Source organism: Carex rostrata, chromosome 12, assembly GCF_964058835.1.
Source record: "Carex rostrata chromosome 12, lpCarRost1.2, whole genome shotgun sequence".
NCBI classification, from domain to species: Eukaryota; Viridiplantae; Streptophyta; class Magnoliopsida; order Poales; family Cyperaceae; genus Carex; species Carex rostrata.
The window spans coordinates 10807397-10828461 of NC_135929.1; the positions used below are offsets into that span (position 1 = coordinate 10807397).

The following is a 21065-nucleotide window of genomic DNA, read 5'->3' on the forward strand; positions in this document are numbered from 1 at the left end:
CTTAACATAATTTTGTTGACAAATTATTTTTAATCAATTTTTTTTCTATTTGTGTAGTACAAAATAAGTTTCTGCTAAAAATATCCGAGTTTCCAATCTGACTCCTCCGATTCCGGCCAATTTATTCGATTCTGATTCAACAGTCAAGTAATCGATTCTGATTCTGATTCCGATTTGAATTTATGACAACTTCAATTCTTGGAACTGTACTTTTCATTAATAAATATATAAATTTAGCATTCCAAGCATAAGTGAAATTATTCAACTAAATTAAGAACCATAAATTTTACAAAATATTTTTTCGTTGAAGGTCATAAATTTTATAAATCTTAGACTAATATTATCTAATTTGCCATTATATATACTATCAAAACTGTCACAGTATAGATTTTGACTAAGCATATTAATTTAGAAAGGATTTTATTATGCATGCTATATATAATATATTCAGCCTCTAACCTCAACAGAAAAAATGTTGTTTCTTAGGTCTGAAAAACCATTGCAATGAACAACAAACAAAACGAAGCCAAGTTAAAGGCCGGTGTTGTAGACATCATTGGACCGCTACTGAAACGCCTTAATAACTTAGCCAAGGAGATCAATGTTTCTGAGAACTCGCAGATGGCGACAACCATCGACCAAATTAGAACAATAGTTTTAAAGACAAAAGATAGAACTGGTGGCATACAAAAATGGGATTGGGAGCTAATTGGTCTCTTTGGAAAGATAGAAAGACAGATTGATTCCTGGATTGATCATAATGAGAAATGGGATGAAATGAAAGAAAACACTGTAAAGAGCATACTAAGTGATATTCTTGATAAGCTTTTATATATACCTGCACCTAATTTGCCTCTTCAAGTCACAAAACCTAGTAGAAGTAATCAAGGGAGTAAATTGTTCACGGATTTTAAAGATCTAACTTTAGAGTTGGACGTCCATTCCATTCTTTGCCTGTATAGCCTTGGCACTTTTCCAGAAAACACAGAACTGGATAAGAGATTTGTGATTTACTGGTGGATTGTTCTAGGGCTTTTACCTCGGACTAGTCGAGAAAAAGCTAAGATGGATGGTAACACAATCTATTTTGGTCTGAAGGAGAAAGGTTTCCTCGAATCCGTACATAACGGAAAGCAAAATCAAGTAATCAACCAATGCACCATCAACCCTACAGTACACAAATGGTTGTTGTCCCCCAATGCGAGTAATGTCATCTTTAGTTTTGACCGTAGTGAACACTCCAGTTCGCCCTTTTTTGGGGAATGGTTCAACAAGAGAGTACATATAAATCTAGGCAAGAAGTACCTTAATGTCGACAATGTCCCCGTACACAAGGAGTTGCAGGTGGTTCACCTAGGAAGTTGGCATTACACAGAAGTGAAGGCTGACAACAATGCCAATGAAACTGGGCCTAAGAAAACAATGTCAATTGACCACATTGAGATTGAAAATCCCAACCTATTAAAAAAGTTGAGTGAAGAGAGTCAAAAGATGACCTACCTTAGCCTGCGAGGGATTTCGGGGTTAGAAGAGATTCCTGAATCCATTGGGAAACTAGAAAACCTGATGATACTAGATCTCAGGTCTTGTCATAATATGATGAAATTACCACAGCAACCAAGGTCCACATTAAAAAAAAAATTATCCCATCGTACTAGATTCAAGAAATTAATTGGATGGGAATTACCCCAAGAAAGCTGGTTCAATAAGCTGATGGTTTTAGATATTTCGGGATGCTTTCTGTTAGATCATATGCCAAAGTGGATATCTGAGCTCTCTAATTTGGAGGTGTTAAAGGGCTTTCTAGTTGGCAGAGTGGGGAAAAAAAATGAGTCATGCCAGCTAGGTGATCTTTCAAAATTGATTAACCTCAAGAAGCTGAGCATTAGAACTACCACTGACATGAGTCCCGAAGTTTTCAGTGGCTTTAATTCCCTGAACAGCCTTTTGATATTAACAATTACATGGGGAAAACATAAGATACCAGACTACTCTTTACCAAAGAATCTTGAAAAGTTGGATATCAGATGTTATCCAGAAGATGATATATCAAAGCTGAAGAACTGTGACGAACTGACAAAATTGAAGAAATTATATATAAGAGGTGGGAACCTTACAAAAATTCCTTCCCATAATAACTGGAAAGTGGAGATATTGCGCCTTAGGTTCTTAAATAAATTGGTTTCAACCGAGGAAGAGGTGAGGGCCTTATTTCCAAATTTAAATAATGACGTGGAATATATGGGATGTCCCCGGGCCGGCGGGCCCGATAAATTCCCCAATGATGGGAGTTGTTGGATTAAGGAGAAGGCTGACAACAATCAAAACGAAGCCAAGTTAAAGGCCAGTGTTGAAGACTTCATTGGGCCACTCAATATCCAGGTATTTACAACATTTATGTTTGTCAAAACTACTCTGAAACTTTTTTTTTTTCTAATTGGTAGTGACAATTTTATATGATTGACTCCCACTATGTGTTTGATCCCCATAATTTAGAAGTCTAGCTCCGCCCCTAATTACACATCTAAGTAAGGTTTATTAACTTTTGAAATCAACCTTGTAAATATAAAGTTAAAATTCATTATTAAAACAATCATGTTTATAATAATAATTATACAATAAAATACATTATTTAATTATTTACCTACGGGTGGGTATTTTAATGTGTTTTTATATATATTAGATTGTGCTTACCACATGTTATGTTTCAAATGTTTAACATTTTATTTATTTGGCTGTAAGTTTAAGATTATGGTTAGTAATGATTTATATTGTGCCGTTTGTTTATTTTAATAAGGTGTTACAAACATTAGACTATATATTGGGGGGTACTTGTATGCTGTTTGAATATAACTTTGAACATCAGTATTAAAGTACCATACTAGGTGATCATTTAGCAGATACAAAATATATAAACTAAGTTATATTATAATTGAGAGGGTTCAAATGCCTTTATTTTTTGTGCCTCTATTTTTAAAAACTTAAATAATTCAAAATTTAAATCTGAAAATTCAAAATAAAATCATTGGATATGAACTACATCATTTTATCTAAGCACCTATAAAAATTATGGCATTTTAACCTTGTTTTGGTTGTTATCTTGAGCTTATAAAAATGTATACTAATGTGGATAATTTCTAGACGTTAATTTTTCAGCTTATTAATTCATATAAAAGCAAAACTAAAATGTGATAATTTTTTATGGACACAAAGAGAAAATAACATAAATCATATCTAACGGTTTTATTTTGACATTTAAGTTTTAAACTTTGAGTTATTAAAGTTTTTGAAAATGAAAGCATGATGGAGACACAAAAAATGGAGGCATTTGAACCCTCATTATAATTATAATAAGTTAGATATATTAATTGTTCTTGTTTTAAATTAATAAAATCTTAATATTCATTATTACATATGTTATTCACATTCTATATTTATGACAATTTCTTTTAATCTAATTTATGAACATAACTTGAATAATAAATATACTATATAATAATACACTATTTGAATAATATATATACTATGTAATAGTACATAAAATTTATATCACATTGTAGTTTAATTATGTTATAATTCAAAATTCTAGTTTCGACACAAAGGTACAAGTGCAACCTTATTGAAATTTTATTATTAGTTTAGATTCTTGAACAGTGCCTAAGTTTAATTTTATTTAATTCTTATTTTTTCTATTTAACTCACGGATCTAAGTGTTCAAAGTAAGGTTGAACGTAAAATAAGGTTATTCATATTTCATAATATCAAATTATAATCCCATTTCGGTTCCAACGGAATCCATTTAATCAAATTTTACCAATTTAACATATAAGCCCCTCTGATAAGGGAAATTATCACAAGTTATATAATTTAGCAAATCAGACCCTTAAATTATAATATTTTCAATTTGGTACCTGACATTTATTTGTATTTTAAAATAGTGTACCAGTGCTTGTTTCCTTCCCAAATTCAAACAAGAGGTAAGACACGAATCGAGATCAGAGGTCTCCAAGACCGATTAGAACCATTCAAGATTACTCACAAACAACTTTAATTTAATGTAAGGGTTCTAACCGATTCAAAGCACTCAAGTCTTCTAACCGAAGTCCTCGGTGGCGAGAGGGAGTCAGCGAGAGAGATGGGGGCGTGAAAATGGAGAGGAGAGGGGGCGGGGCTTCTCCTTTTTCCTTCTCCAGGATGGAGAAAATGGAGAGCGAGATAGATTGGTGGGGGAGGGTTGGCAGTGGCAAGAGGAGCCCTCCTCTGCTGCGTGAACGGGAGAGAAGAGCGAGACGGGGAAAGAAGAAAAGGGCTGGATCCCAAATTTTTATAGATTGGAGTTAATTCCTCATTTTCAATTTCATTCAAAAATCAAAGGATAACATGGCTTCAGGATTCGTGCTACTGTGATCCAAGGGTTGAACAATTTCTGAAATTCAATTATAGTCTCCTTTAATTTCTGAAATCCAAGGGATCGGATTACACCGCTTTTTTGGTGACATCGTGTGACAATGTCCATTTTCGAAATTTCAAAATCCAAATAGTCGATCCAAGTTCAATATGATGGATATATTAAGAGTAACTTGGAAATCAAATTTTACATTTTTTTTGAATTTTTTTACTATTTATTAAGTATTTAACAAAATCGCTATATTCAGACCATTGAATTTTTGAACCCCTCTGAATAAACCAAAAAAAAATTCAGAAAAATGTAAAATTTGATCTGCAAGCACATTTTAACATATCCATCAAGTTGAACGGTTTGGATCGATTGTTTGGACTTTGAAAATGGACGGTGTCATCCGATGTCACCAAAAAACGGTGTCATTTGATCCCTCCCCATGATATATATAAATATATATATATATATATATATATAGAGTTGGGCTATGGTGCATTGCAATGCATGGAGGGGTTTGTGCATTGGACCATAAATCTAAAATTCAAATTTCAAATGGCCGATCAAAACCGTTCATCTTGTTCTCCATATTAATATGTGCTTGGAGACCAAATTTTATATTTTTCTGAATTTTTTTACTATTTATTAAGTATTTTACAAAATTGTTGATCCAACGGTGGCTGCTGATTTTACTGTTTTGTTAAGCCACCGTTGGATCAACAATTTTGTAAAATACTTAATAAATAGTAAAAAAATTCAGAAAAATGTAAAATTTGGTCTCCAAGCACATATTAATATGGAGAACAAGATGAACGGTTTGGATCGGCCATTTGAATTTTGAATTTTAGATTTATGGTCCAATGCACAAACCCCTCCATGCATTGCAATGCACCATAGCCCAACTCTATATATATATATATATATATATATAGAGAGAGAGAGAGAGAGAGAGAGAATGGTTAAACTTAAATTGTTTGTTCCTAGACTCAGGAACAAACGACTCGGTTATCTGATTTTCGAAGTTCAAACGGCCGATCCAAACTGTTAAATGTTTAATCTATATTAAAATGTGCTTGGAGACAAAATTTTAGATTTTTTAGAATTTTTTTACTATTTATTAAGATAGTTTGAAAATCGTTGTTTTTATTAAAATTTTGTGTCTTCTCAATCATCCTTGCTGTGCATGAAAATATATGTATTTTTTGGGTATAATATGAAATGATAAACATCCCACAGTATATATCTGCTATGTGGTGTCTAGCTTACTCTTAAGGCAATATATATCCATATAAACAAAGCCCAACCTAAACCTTCTCCTGTATTTTAGTTCCTTCATTATACCTACACCGATGGTAAGAACTATAATTACTCGTATTATACATGTAGAACTGAACAAATCTTTTATTTCTATAATTATTCTTTTTTACATGAGTTCAAAATCCACACACCATTTGTTTCTATATTTTTGAAGAAGTTTCGGTTTCAATTTGAAATATCATTCTAACAAATAATGTATTTGTGTTCTCTGTATGTAGAGAAACCCATATATAAAAAAGATGAAGCCATTTGGTAGTCTCGGAGGGTCAGTGCAAGAAATGGATCCTACTGGCATTACACGCATTGTTAAAATTAGTATTTGCCATAGTGAGGTGATTGATTCTCTTGCTATTTGTTTTGAACGTAATGGCCTCACGCAATGCACCAACCGATGGGGCGGAGATGGAGGAAACATTACTGAGGTATGAACATTATGTAGTTTGATAATATGTGGCATTTTCTTATTGTAAAGATCGATGAAAATCAAGTCACTGAAATTTATCTTGTAATTATATTCTTAAACTATTATATGCATAAATTATTAACAAACAAAGAAATAAAAAAAAACAAAAACAAAGTAATATGTTAAGTAAACCACTTTTATTTAGTTGGCTAATGCAAGTTGATATAAACAAGGGCCCTGGATTAATAATGGTCTCCAAAATCGGCCGAGTCGAACTGTACTCGGCCGAATTGGACCGATTCTCAAATATTTTAATTGCCTGGAGATTGTATTAATATTTTTGGTTTTTTTTTTTAAGTTGGACATTAATTTCTCGGATTTTTCTTATTTTCAAGTTGTTTTCTGAGAATAAAGAAAGCGTCTTCAATCTGAAATGAACATAGCGCGCATACAATCTAAGGATGAACTATGAGACTCTTCTATGAGACTTTTTTTCTCTCCTTTAGTTGTTTCCCGATTGGTTCTCTCTGGTTCGAATATTTTTTTCCTCCTCTCCTCATATCCATTCCGGGTGATAATTGAGATCTGCATTTACTTTTATTTTTTTATTTTCTTATATATATTTTTTTCCCTATATCTGTTTACTTTCATTCCTTTTTGGTTTCTTTTTCTTTTCTTTATTCATTCCCTATTTTTCCCTTTTTACAGATCAAAAGCGGCCTTAACAATAGTTTTGAACTAATTATTTATTTTTACAATTTTATTTATATTATTTTAGTGTAAAACTCTGTTTTTGTAAAAAAAAAAAAATCCGAATTTCTTATCCGATTTGATCGATTTCAAACGATTCACTCAATTCTGAATCCATAATTAAGTAATCAATTCGATTATGAGTCCAATTTTGCCAAACATTGTTTCTATTGCCCTTTTGTTAATTAGGCCGGGTACAACAGAGAGCTCAGTATTGTTCTCTGCCATTGTACTTGTCTTCATAGCAATACCGATTAAAATTGTCAAGGAGGACATCCCTTAATTAATTCAATTCCTCTATTTTTGCTTGTAATAATATTTTTTTTTAGGATATATTGTAAATGGTCACTCTACTACACCAGAACTCAGGCTTAAAAATTTCTTGACCAGTCCTTGTCAATTGTGATTTTATTTGTAAAGGGGAACATAAACAGTTAGTTCTGATTTATATCCATTTGATCTTCATTTAATTAGACGTAAATCAGTTGTTTCAACAACGCGAATTGATAGTAATGATTTTTAAAAAGTTTGATGGGATGCATAGATATTTTGGGTCTTCATGTAAAAAATCTTTCGCATTCTGTTAGATCATTATCAACTTTTTTGATTCACCATCTTATAATTTGTTGATGACTCAATTGTCAATCCTTCAAATATTATTAAACTTTATAAGTATAAATTGCTCATGTATACTTTGCTTCAAAATTGGCCAATAATTTAAATGATTATTTTGTCTTAGTATATATTACTCTAGCACTTTTTCATTCAGTGTATACCAAGATCAATCTGTTTAGGGTAACACAATCTAAGCAAAAATGATACAATTAATTTAATATTCTTACTCCGAAGTCTTTGAATGTTAAGAACTTAAGTGAATTGCATTTACTAAAAAAAGTAATAGGATAAAATCATGGTGTTGGTTACAGGTATTAGATTCTTGGAATATTGTATTCATATTCCATACAAGAGGTTCGAAGGGTTAAAATGCCTCGTTGTTCATGCATTATTGTACCTCATATTCATATAAAATAGTCAGTCATAATTTCTCTATATAATCTTCATATTGAAATGTGAATCAAGACAAAATATTATATTTTTTTTTCAAAATTGTATACTATTCTTTAATACAAAATCACTGTTTCGCCACCATATAAAACCATTGGTTTTTAATCTATCTAAAAATAATATTAAAATATATTCAAAAATATAATTTTTGGTCTCCAAACATATGTTAATATGGAGATCATGTCGAGTGGTTCAGATCGATTATTAATTTGGCCTTCAAAAATGGAGATAAAAAAATATGAGACACGAAAAAATACGATAGACATGAGGCATTATTTGAACCGTTCTCTTTATACAAAAATACTAATCTGAACTTTTAGTTGTTCCTTGTAAAATTTGTCTCCTAATGCAAAATTAAGATATTTAATTACTAACAAAAGTTATTTCTTTTCTGTATATAGATCAATCTTAAAACAGACGAGTACATTAAGTCTGTTGGAGGCTACTTTAATGACGACTATAATGGTCATGAGGTTGTGATGTCACTGACACTGAAAACAAATTTGGCTGTTTATGGACCATATGGCACGAAAGAAGGAGAAGAATTTGAACTCTGTGGTCCGGACTACAATCAAATCATTGGATTTCATGCACACTGTGAAAAGTATATCAACGCTGTTGGAGTTTATGTCCAAGTAAGTGCAACATAACTATATATTATCTTTGAGGAGGGTTCAAATGCCTCCATTTTTTGTGCCTTCATCATCCCTTCATTTTAAATTTTTTTAATAATTTAAAATTTAAAGTTTAAAAGTCAAAATAAAACCGTAGGATATGATCTACATTATTTTATCTATGTACGTGTAAAAAATTATGACATTTCAATTTTATTTTGATTGTCATCAAGAGCTTGTAAAAAACATACTAATTTGGATAATTTCTAGACATTGATTTTTTAATTTTTTGATTCACATAAAAACAAAATTAAAATGTGATATTTTTTTATGATAATATAGAGAAAATAACATAGATCACATCTAATGGTTTTATTTTGACTTTCAAGTTTTAAATTTTGAGTTATTAAAGTTTTAAAAAATGAAGGCATGATGGAGACATAACAAAATGGAGGCATTTGAACCCTCCTCATTATCTTTTTCATAAATTACTCTTAAAGGTTTTTTATTTCTTTGTTGTCGTATCTCCGATGTAGCATAGATTAATCTATTTGATGATCATCTAATTCGTTGATAGACCGCATCAAGCTATATTGGCACGTGAGAAAATTTGTGCACGTGCATATATATAAATAAGGATTGTAAACTTTCTTCTTTGTCTTCTGATTTGATCTTTGCAAATTTCAACAATTTTCGTTTTTTTTTCACACGTGTAAACTAAAGTGGCAGTTTGGATTATGGAATTTTACTTTGAAGCCTTTAGAATTATTGTGTTGTATATAACGAGAGCTAATACATTGCAAAAATAGTTTTCTTAAATTTCAATATACATAATTAAAAAAAATTTAATTATGAGAGTGACAAAATAACGTTTTGATAAAGTTAGATCCAAACTATTTAATTTTAATTAGCACAAATTTAATGTGGACTCCATTAAATTGAAATAGTTTATAAAATTTTTTTATCAAGTCCAGTCTTTATAAAGTGAACTGTTGATATGTGCCTTATATTTCCATAACTGTTGATATGTCCGGATTTTATAAAAAAATGACATGTTAGGTATGAAGACTTTATATATTATATATACAAATTTGTATATACAAGAGTATAAAAACTTACACTCACTAACTAGCGTTAGTGTCCTTCTAAAATTGATTCCTGAAAAAAGTCGACAACGATTTAAAAAAACAAAACCTATATGAAGTATTTGTCATTTGTTAAATTAATATAAAGTATTATAAAGTTTCAGTCTGCGTTTCACCCGTGACAACCTCACTCTCTCTCTATATATATGTGCTAATACTTGAGATTTCATGATATCTTTTGAATTTATTATTTTTAAAACACTACATGTAAAAAAAATATTATTTTTAGAATGATTCCTAGCTTAGTCACAAAATAATTGGAAATATATATAGAGTAAAGCTTAGGTGCTATAAATAGCATAAGGTCATTTCTGTGTTATGGTCTCAAAAATCTATCATATAAATTTCAAACTTTGATTAAGTAGCTCAATAAATTAGTTATGTAATGAACTTGTAGAATACTAATTTTCACTATTTCAAACTTTTAATCTGAAGATAAATTATATTTTTAATATTTTAATTTGAAAATAAATTACTTGTTAAAAATCTAATGTCGAAATAATCATAAAATAATTATATGTAAGCTACGGTCATCTAATAGATCTTATAACTTATTTTTATCGCTCGGAATCTATGTTGTAATTAATTAATTAATCTAAGTCACAATTAAGTCTAGCTGTTCGGATTCGGTTTTAAAATTCATTATTAAAACAATCAAGTTTATAATAATAATTATACAATAAAATACATTATTTAATTATTTACCCACGGGGTGGGTGTTTTAATGTGTTTTTATATTATATTAGATTGTGCTTACCACATGTTATGTTTCAAATGTTTAACATTTTATTTCTTTGGCTGTAAGTTTAAGATTATGGTTAGTAATGATTTATATTGTGCCGTTTGTTTATTTTAATAAGGTGTTACAAACATTAGACTATATATTAGGGGTACTTGTATGCTGTTTGAATATAACTTTGAACATCAGTATTAAAGTACCATACTAGGTGATCATTTAGCATATACAAAATATATAAACTAACTTATATTATAATTGAGGGTTCAAATGCCTTCATTTTTTGTGCCTCTATTTTTAAAAACCTAAATAATTCAAAATTTTAATTTGAAAATCCAAAATAAAATCATTGGATATGAACTACATCATTTTATCTAAGCACCTATAAAAAATTATGGCATTTCAACCTTGTTTTAGTTATCATCTTGAGTTTATAAAAATGTATACTAATGTGGATAATTTCTAGACGTTGATTTTTCAGCTTATTGATTCATATAAAAACAAAATTAAAATGTGATAATTTTTTTATGGACACAGAGAGAAAATAACATAGATCACATTTAACGGTTTTATTTTGACGTTTAAGTTTTAAACTTTAAATTATTACAGTTTTTAAAAATGGAAGCATGATAGAGGCACAAAAAATGGAGACATTTGAACCCTCATTATAATTATAATAAGTTAGATATATTAATTGTTCTTGTTTTAAATTAATAAAATCTTAATATTCATTATTACATATGTTATTCACATTCTATATTTATGACAATTTCTTTTAATCTAATTTATGAACATAACTTGAATAATAAATATACTATATAATAATACACTATTTGAATAATATATATACTATGTAATAATACATAAAATTTATATCACATTGTAGTTTAATTATGTTATAATTCAAAATTCTAGTTTCGACACAAAGGTACAAGTGCAACCTTATTGAAATTTTATTATTAGTTTAGATTCTTGAACAGTGCCTAAGTTTAATTTTATTTAGTTCTTATTTTTCTATTTAACTCAGGGATCTAAGTGTTCAAAGTAAGGTTGAAAGTAAAATAAGGTTATTCATATTTCATAATATCACATTATAATCCCGGTTCCCAACGGAATCCATTTAATCAAATTTTATCAATTTAACACATAAGCCCCTCTGATAAGGGAAATTAGCACAAGTCATATAATTTAGCAAATCAGACCCTTAAATTATAATATTTTCAATTTGGTCCCTGACATTTATTTTTATTTTAAAATAGTGTACCAGTACTTGTTTCCTTCACAAATTCAAACAATGCAGAATTGCTTCTTATTTCAATTCAAAAACGATCGAGATCAGAGGCCTCCAAGACCGATTAGAACCATTCAAGATTATTGACAAACAACTTTAATTTAATGTAAGGGTTCTAACCGATTCAAAGCACTCAAGTCTTTAACGAAAAACAGGAAATTTGCAAGTTTGGTTAAAAATCGAGCACAACAACACTAATCAGTTTTAGACCGTCAGAACAGTGCATCAATCTACAATAGCACAGAAATTTCAGATTTCACATATTTCACAAATTAAGGAGTTTAATGGCTCATTTCAATATTTCAATTCACAAGCAAAGAACTCAACCCAATCAACACACATAGAGGGACAGAATTTTGGGACAGAAAAGGCACAAATCAGAGGGGCTTAGCAGCACAGCAAGCACCACCGAGTCACTGTCTTCCGGGAAAATCAACAACCCGGCAAAGCTATCACATCTATCATAAACCCGATACAACAACAATCGAAAAATTAAGACAGCCAATTGAAAATTACCCGAGTTGGTTGTCTCTCTCTTAAAAAGCCGGTTCCAAGGTACAACTCCTCGCCTCCGGCAAAAATCCAACACAGCAAGCAACAAGGAAGGGGACACCTCCTAGTACCGAAATAGCACAGAGGAAGCACCACCGAGACACCAGAAAATATACACAAGCTCACAAAACAAACCCCTAAATTTGTAGGGTTTTCGAAATCCCAAATCAGAGGCAAACAGAGACAACGAGAGAGAGAGAGAGAGAGGTTTATCTCAACACATAGAGAGTAGAGAGAGAGGGAGAGTAAAAAACCCGTTTAAATGAGAGCACAGCTCTCTAATAGGCGAAGTCAGACGGGTCCGACGGGACAGCAAGCGGGTCACCGAGTAGGTGTCTGACAGGGGTCGACAAAGTCGCCCAAGGTACCAAAATACTGACAAGGAAGGGACAAAACGAAAACAAGGAAGAGAGAGGCGGGAACAAATCTTCTCGCCGAAGCAAGATCAAAGGGAACCCTCCTCGTCAGCGAGAGAGATGGGGGCCTGAAAATGGAGACGAGAGGGGGCGGGGTTTCTCCTTTTTCCTTCTCCAGGATGGAGAAATTGGAGAGAGCGAGATAGATTGGTGGGGGAGGGTTGGCAGTGGGAAGAGGAGCCCTCCTCTGGTGCGTGAACGGGAGAGAAGAGGGAGACGGGGAAAGAAGAAAAGGGCTGGATTCGAAATTTTTATAGATTGGAGTTAATTCCTCATTTTCAATTTCATTCAAAAATCAAAGGATAACATGGCTTCAGGATTCGTGCTACTGTGATCCAAGGGTTGAACAATTTCTGAAATTCAATTGCAGTCTCCTTTAATTGATCTATGGTCCGTTTTGCTTATAAAATCTGAATCGAAGTTTCATACAAATTCTACAATTAAATTCGTACATATATTTTGGACTTTTATTTTTCAATTTAAGATTTGAATAATTCGATACCAAATAATATACATACATACATACATACATACATATATAATCAAATCTCTATACTTCCTTAACGAACGGGATTGATAAATTTTATAATTTATTCGTATGAATAATCCATATATTTATATTCTTGATTGGAACTCAATTTATTTTAGTTTAGTTAGATTCTATACGAATATTCGTTGTTATTATTTATAATTTAGTTTAATTTATAATTTGTTCAAAGTTTTGTATATTTTATTTTTATCCAATCTACAATCGAAACAAATTAATTAACGAAACTTGCGTATGGCAATTGCTATGATCGATTTTTCATAATTTCATGATTCCCAACAGGTTTAATAATTACCTTATAAATTTCTAATTTTATATTTTTAATTTGGTTATCATTATTTCTTTATTTCCAAAGTGTTGTAATTTTGTATTTTTAAAATTATGTTCCTTTAGTCAACAACTCAAGGGAGATTTATGCGAAGGCTCATTGTTGTATTTTAGATCTCTATAACTGCATCCAACATTTATTAATTTCTGATTAACATTTTCATTTTGATAAGATTACATAATTTTAACAGGTCACACAAGACGTATGTTATTTTTATGAAAATTCTTATTTATAACTTTACTTTGCAATTTTATAAGTTTAAAGTAAAATTGGTTTAATAAGAACCTTTCAATTTCTGTATTTTTGGCATTTATCGTTCAATTGTTTCTATTCATTGAATTTTCATTTCAGTTATTGATTATAATTCTATAATTGTTTATTTAAGTAATTCGTTAGTAAATCTTATTTTATTAGGCCTTAGTATAAAATTATCTTTCAAAATTTACAAAATTTTAAATTAGTTCCGATTTTATTATCAATAATTCGTTTAAATTTATTACTAATCCTGTTTATAATAAATTTAACCATAATTAAAATTACGGGTTATAACAATTTTTTTACGTGAGGTCAAGATCCTTTAAACTTTTATTTACTACATTTATTTGTGTTCTTTGCATGCAGTCAACTGGTGGTTCTATAATAGAGAAAGGTGGATTTCTGTATGATGACATGCAAGAGAAAGAAATGGATCCTACGGGCATTACTCGCATTGTTAAAATTATTATCTACCATGAGAGCTATATTTATGGTCTTATTGTGGATTGTGAACATAATCACACCACACAATGCACCTACAAATGGGGCTGTAATTACGGACGCAAGAATGAGGTACGAGCCATTTGCAGACTTAGTAATAGATGTCACCTTTTTATTGTAAAGTTCGATGAATTATTTTGAAATTATAAATTCTTAAATTACTACATAGCATAGCTAGATAAATTATTATCAAACAAAGTAAATAAAAAACAAAAAAAAATAAAATGTTGGGAGAACCACATCTAATTAATTGGGTAAAACAATATATTTTTATTTAGGCTGGGTTTTTAACCAAGAGCTCTATAATTAAATAAAATTAATAAATAAAAACTAGAGGATTGTTCTCAAAACTTGTCATCATATCAATTGTTCTTAATAATGTCAGGGAGAACATTCCTTAATTAATTCAGTGCCTATACTGTTTTTTGAAATAATGAGATATTTTATTTACTATATCTTATAAATGGTCACTCTAGCAATACTACTCCAAAACTCTAGCTTTAGAAACTTCTTGATATATATATTTGTAAAGAACAACACAGAAACTGTTAGTTCTGATATATACATCATTTTTTCTACATTTACACGTATATCAGTTTTTTTAATTTACAAAACATCAAGATACTGAAGAGTCAGCTACGCCAATATCTTGATATATAGTAGTGATTTTTAAATGTCAATACTCACTTGTCAACCTTTCAAATATTATTAAACTTTACCAGTATAAATTGCTCATGTACACTTGTGATATAAATATATATCTTATTATATATACTTGGACCCTTCTCTTTTTTCCAAAATTGGCCATCAATTTAAATGTTTATTTTGGCTTAAAATATATTACTCAAGAACTTTTCGGTAAAAAAAGCCAAGCAAAGATGACACAATTAATTAGGTAATCTAATTCGAAAGTATTTAATATAAGAAAAAAAACGTAATAGGACATGGTGTAAGTTAAAAGTATTAATTTCTTGGAAAAGTATACAAATTATTTTCAAAGATACCAATTTTAAGTTGGTTTTTCTTGTAAAATTTGTCTCCCAATGCATATATATTAAAGCAGTTTTAATTACCCATAACTTACCTAGGAACATTTAAACCTACTAACAAGCAGTTCTGTAACTGTCTAAAGTCTTCTCTTACTTGGTTCTATTTTTTTGTAGGTCAATTTTGAAACAAACGAGTACATTACGTCTGTAAATGGCCACGTGGGCAGAATAAATTCGATTTGTTTTGTGATGTCACTGGTACTGAAAACTAACTTGAGGGATTATGGACCTTTCGGCGGATATCGGGTAGATCTTTGGAAACCTTTCGAATTTTCTGCGCCTCCCGACGGTCAAATAATTGGCTTTCATGGATACCATAGTGATGAATCATTTGTCAACGCTCTTGGAGTTTATGTCCGACAGGTAGGCACAACTATCATGTTTTTCATTAACTATTCTGAATTTATTTTCTATTTCCTTGTTGTACACCGGATCTTTCTGAAAATTATATTTAAATTAATATAAGTTTATGATAATTCGCATATTATGATTCTACCCGTACTAAGAATCTATATTGTAATTAAAAAGTTCAAACAATTGTTCCGAACCATTAAACATAATATTCATATGAAAATATACTTGGTGACTAAATTTAATATGTTTTTATAATTTTTTTTCTATTTCATAATATCAGAACCATCAAACAATTGACTCCAAGTTCCCGGATTATGGTTGTCCTTTGATGTTTATGGGCTCAAATTAATAGAACCATTTTCAACTGATTCAAATTGGTCTTTTAAGAGGCTCCAATTGTCAACAGAAATAAACATATGGGCGACCGTTGAAATAATTGGGGCCTTTTTATTTACCTAGTATGAAAATATTTTTTCTTTGTTACCTAAAAAAAGTAGTTGTGAAAAACAAAATCTAACTCATCTTTATTGATAAAATTTATAAAAGAGCAGATGATTATATCTTTGAGATAATTCATTGTAGTTCACCTTAAATTATTGTTTAGTGGCAAACAAATATATGGTAGTGTGAAAAATGAGGACAATATTGTTTCTAGAGTTTTTATTATTTTATTTTATTACATTTGGTCAAGATTCTTGGAACCTTTGTTTTCTATTTTATTGAAATATTGGTTTCTAACATAGAATGTACATAACATGTATTTAGTGTTCTCTGTATCCAGTCAAATGGTACTATAATAAAGGAGGGGCCATTCCTTGGTGATGGTGGTATAGTGAAACGTATGGATCCAACATGCATTACTCGCATAGTTAAAATTAGAATCTACCATGGTGACAAGATTAATGGTCTTACTGTGTATTTTGAACGTAATGGCACCACTCAATACACTGGCCTTTGGGGCAAAAATGAAGGAACGTTGGATGAGGTACGAATAATTTTCTGCTTTGATTTAGTAATATATGTCACTTTTTTTTATTGTAAATTAAGATCGATGAAGTTTAAATGACTGATGGCTTTTAATTTATAATTATGTATTCTTAAATTAGTGTCTGGATAAATTATTATCAAACAAAATTACTATAAAACAACAAAATACAAAAGTTGGGACAACCGGGTCTAATTAGTTGGTCAATTAATTGACCCAATTTGTATACACAAGGCTTTGTTTTTTTATTTTGGCCCGGTACTGAAAACAGAGAGTAATTTACGTAAAACAAAATTAATAAACTAATTTAAATCTGCGTATTATATGTTAGGAACTTCACAACTGTAGCATTTAATGAAAAGCAATAATAAGATAAAATAATGATGCAAGTCAAAGGTACTTTTTTCTTGGAACAATGTCATTGTTGTAAATATACAAAAATACCAATATGAAATTTTTTGTTGTTCCTTGTAAATTTTGTCTCCTAATGCACAATTTAGAAGTTTAATCATTCGTAACTTACCAATTAACAGTAGAAGTTACTAAAAAATAATTATGTGCGTGCATAAAGTTTTCTCACTAGTTTTATGTTTTTTCAGATAAATTTTAAAACAAACGAGTATATTAAGTCTGTAAAAGGCTACCGGGACTTTAGTAATATATTGAGGTCACTGGTATTGGTGACTAATTTGGACGATTATGGACCATACGGCCCGGAAGAAGGGAGATCCTTTAAACACACTTCTCTGCACGGTCAAATTATTAGCTTCTTTGCATGTGTTGGAATTAATTGTGTTTTCCGTCTTGGAGTCTATATCAAGGTATTTATAACATTTATGTTTGTCAAAACTACTTTGAAACTTTTTTTCTAATTATTCTTCGTTATCTTCGTAAGCCTTTACCAATAAGTAAGTCGGTGCCTTGCGGTGGCAGTGGGGGTTCACCAAGAGATATGGACGACATGTCTGCCATTTATGAAATTTATGGAGTCACGATTCGATATGACGATACTATTCATGCTCTTTCTATGCGTTATACACTTGATGATTCTTCTTTTAAACAAACACTCTGGGGCAGAGAAACAGGAAAGCTGACTGAGGTACGTACAAGATCCTTGCACCAACATAAACTCCTCTCCTGGGGAGATTTTACAATTTTTAAATATTTTTTCTATTCTTTTTAGTATACATACAAAAGAGCAAATGAACTGTTTATAAAAATTAAAAGCTACCAACAAACTATTATTGTTGTAAATGTAACTCGGATTGTAAATGGTATAGAAGAGGAGTTTATATAACCTGATTTTTATTTCTTACAAAGGATTATACAATATTTTACAAGCCTCTGATATATTTACTTCTCTGATCCACTTTTTTTACACATAAGCTCATCCTATTTATACTAATAATGTCGGTACTAAAATTTCTAAATTTTACATATTTATTCTATCGACATTATTAATATGTCAGTACTAAAGTTTTTAGATTTTACATATTTATTCTACTGACATTATTAATATATGTCGGTTGATTTATCTGGAGAGTACATGATATGTACATGTCTTCTAACTATGATATTCTACTGACATTATTAATATATATCTTCAATACACTATAATTGATTAATGGGCTTGGGCTTTCCGATAATAGTTTTTACGGGGCTCCTGAAGTCGTTGCTGTCAATTTCAACAGTTATGTGCATAAAGTTTTCTATATTGTTTTGTAGATCTATTTTCAAGATGACGAATACATTAAGTCTGTGAGAGGCTACGTTGGCTACTTCGGTGACATATTTACTGTGAGGTCACTGGAACTGATAACCAATTACGGACGAAGTTACGGACCATACGGCAAGGAAGAAGGGAGTCCTTTTGAACTCTCTGCTTTTGACGGTCAAATCATTGGTTTCCATGGACGCTCTGGGGAGTACCTCAATGCCATTGGAGTTTATGTCAAGGTACGTACTAGTATTACTTCTCACAAGGAACTCTGAAACTTGTTTATATATGTTTTATGCATTTGACCTCTTCATTAATTATATTTTAATTCGTTTTCAATTGTTTTATAATTAACAAAATGTGTTATTATATATTAAGTCCAACGGCTATACAATCAAATAGCAATCTGTTCAGGTTAATTGCAGCCGTTGATTATTGTGTGAAGGAATTAAACTTGACTCATCAAATTTTGCAGTGGCCACGATAACATTGAAGCTGATTGATGGCACGATTTCGAAGGTGAAACGTGGTTCTTCTTGGACAAATAAAATATGGATTTGAAGCTTTATTCAATTTTAAGATGATGAAAGTTTCAAGTCTATTAGAATTTCGTATAGAAACTTATGGTTTTTAAGTGAAGTATGCGTGGGTAATTGTTATCTCAAAATTTTGTTTTTCAGTTTTATTTTATTTATTTATGAAATTCTAGATTGGTATTCGATTTCTATGGCTATAAAACAGTTGCCTTGTAATTTAGGGTGTTATAAAACAGTTGCTATAGAAAGTTATGGTTTTTGAGTGAAGCATGCCGTGAGAATAGTAAGAAATTAAATTTAATAATGATCTTAAAAAATTTAAAATGTCAAATTTATTTTATAAGAAATCAATCAGTCAAAAATAATAAAAAAAATTAATGCATTAAAATAACTTATACATCTTCATTTTTTTTATAGCTTGACTTTGTATTAAATGAGTTTGAAAATTTTAAAATTTTATATGTACATGCATCATTCATGATCTAGCTAAATATCTTGAATTTGTCGCTTGAAACAAATTCAAAAAAATTTTAAGTTAAGCTTACAAAATTCATCACTCACGGTCTATTTTGAGTTTTTGTATGAAACTTCACAGTCTTGTTCTATGAAGTTAAGAATACATGTCGGTAAATTTTCATGATTTTTGAAGGTGTTTTATTATGTTAACCAGAGGTGCAAAGTTGGGCTCAGAAGCACTCCTTCAGCAGTTCGGACAATTTTTGAGAGCCGATATCTCACGGTTTGTTTTGAGATTTTGTATGAATCTTCACAGTCTTGTTCTATGAAGTTAAGAATGCATGTCGGTAAATTTTCATGATTTTTGAAGGTGCTTTGGTATGTTAACCAGAGGTGCAAAGTTGGGCTCACAAGCACTCCTTCAGCAGTTCGGGCAATTTTTGAGAGCCGATATCTCACGATATGTTTTGATATTTTGTATGAAACTTCACAGTATTGTTCTATAAAGTCAAGAATGCATGTCGGTAAATTTTCATGATTTTTGAAGGTGCTTTGATATGTTAACCAGAGGTGCAAAGTTGGGCTCAGAAGCACTCCTTCAGTAGTTCGGGCAATTTTTGAGAGCCGATATCTCACGATCTGATTTGAAATTTTGTATGAAACTTCACAGTCTTATTCTATGAAGTCAAGAATACATGTCAGTAAATTTTCATGCTTATTGGAGGTGTTTTGATATGTTAATCAGAGGTGCAAAGTTGGAGAAAAAATTTCAAAAAAACATTGTTTTTCTAACTCCAAACTCTTAAAAAAAAAAAAAAAAATCCGGGCCGCGGAAAATATCCACGCTCGGAAAAAAAAATTAAAATATATATTTTTTTTTCGGGATGCGAATTTTTTCCGCGGCCCGGAATAAAAATTCCGGAGCGCGGAAAAAATCCGCGGTTTTGCTATTTTTAAAAATTTGGCTAAGTCTGGTTATTTTTAATAAATTTTTTTTTTGATGAGTATTTTTAAAAAAATCGGTGAAAAATTAATTGGTGACATGTAAAGAAATAAATCAGTAGGGTGCAGTTCCAACTCACACAGATTTAATTTTGAAATAATTATTTATTTACCAAATAGGTTTAATTAACATGTAAAGAAATAATTTTACTTGTTTGTATCGAAGAAATGAATTGCCTTAACTGAAATCATAAGAATATATAGGATCCAACTCACCGTCACTGTCAATTAGAACGAATTCGCATACTCTGAGATATATCATATTTAGCGCGACTTTTTGGAGAATCTCAACCGTTCAAATACATTCTGCACGAATATCAAAGCTCAAATAATATTGGCCCCCAGCGCTATCTCCGAATAGGCAGCAGACATGTCGGTCACGCAAAATATGAGATATCTCGGAGGATTTGTGCGCATGATGCCCATCGGACCTAGTTTGGTTCCGATGGGCATCTAATTTGCTTTATGATTTGTGCGCACGAATATTAAAGCAAACACGAAAGTTCTGACGCAAATCCTAAAACCAATCTGACAGTGAGTGAACCCGTTAGAACCAAAGTAGGTCCGATGCCCATCGGACCTACTCTGTTTCCATCTCGGAGGATACGCCGATACGCAGTCAGCCTCAATAGTCACAATTGGAAATAAAT

The 21065-nt window shown here is 30.7% G+C and overlaps 3 protein-coding genes across 4 annotated transcripts in view; all 3 read left to right on the forward strand.

Moving 5' to 3' along the window:
• Positions 1-17637, forward strand: part of LOC144562545 (uncharacterized) — a 64339-nt gene extending 46702 nt beyond the window's left edge. The window contains exons 10-13 of the mRNA XM_078311736.1: positions 14243-14388; positions 15480-15728; positions 16501-16704; positions 17304-17637. Coding sequence (XP_078167862.1) covers positions 14243-14388; positions 15480-15728; positions 16501-16704; positions 17304-17576 — 872 coding nt within the window. The 3' untranslated portion in view covers positions 17577-17637. The remainder of the gene's footprint in view (positions 1-14242; positions 14389-15479; positions 15729-16500; positions 16705-17303) is intronic.
• Positions 505-12953, forward strand: LOC144562947 (uncharacterized). Its single transcript, XM_078312316.1, has 4 exons — positions 505-2382; positions 5932-6135; positions 8333-8566; positions 12555-12953. The coding sequence occupies exons 1-4, from the start codon at positions 505-507 to the stop codon at positions 12951-12953; spliced, it is 2715 nt and encodes a 904-aa protein (XP_078168442.1).
• Positions 17638-17656: 19 nt separating the features above from the next.
• Positions 17657-21065, forward strand: part of LOC144562554 (jacalin-related lectin 19-like) — a 60819-nt gene continuing 57410 nt past the window's right edge. Inside the window, exons 1-2 of one of the 2 annotated variants that reach the window (XM_078311746.1) lie at positions 17657-17803; positions 18430-18506. In XM_078311746.1, coding sequence (XP_078167872.1) covers positions 17657-17803; positions 18430-18506 — 224 coding nt within the window. Of the gene's footprint in view, positions 17804-18429; positions 19180-21065 lie in introns of those variants that run through there. The other variant, XM_078311745.1, reaches the window with a different exon arrangement.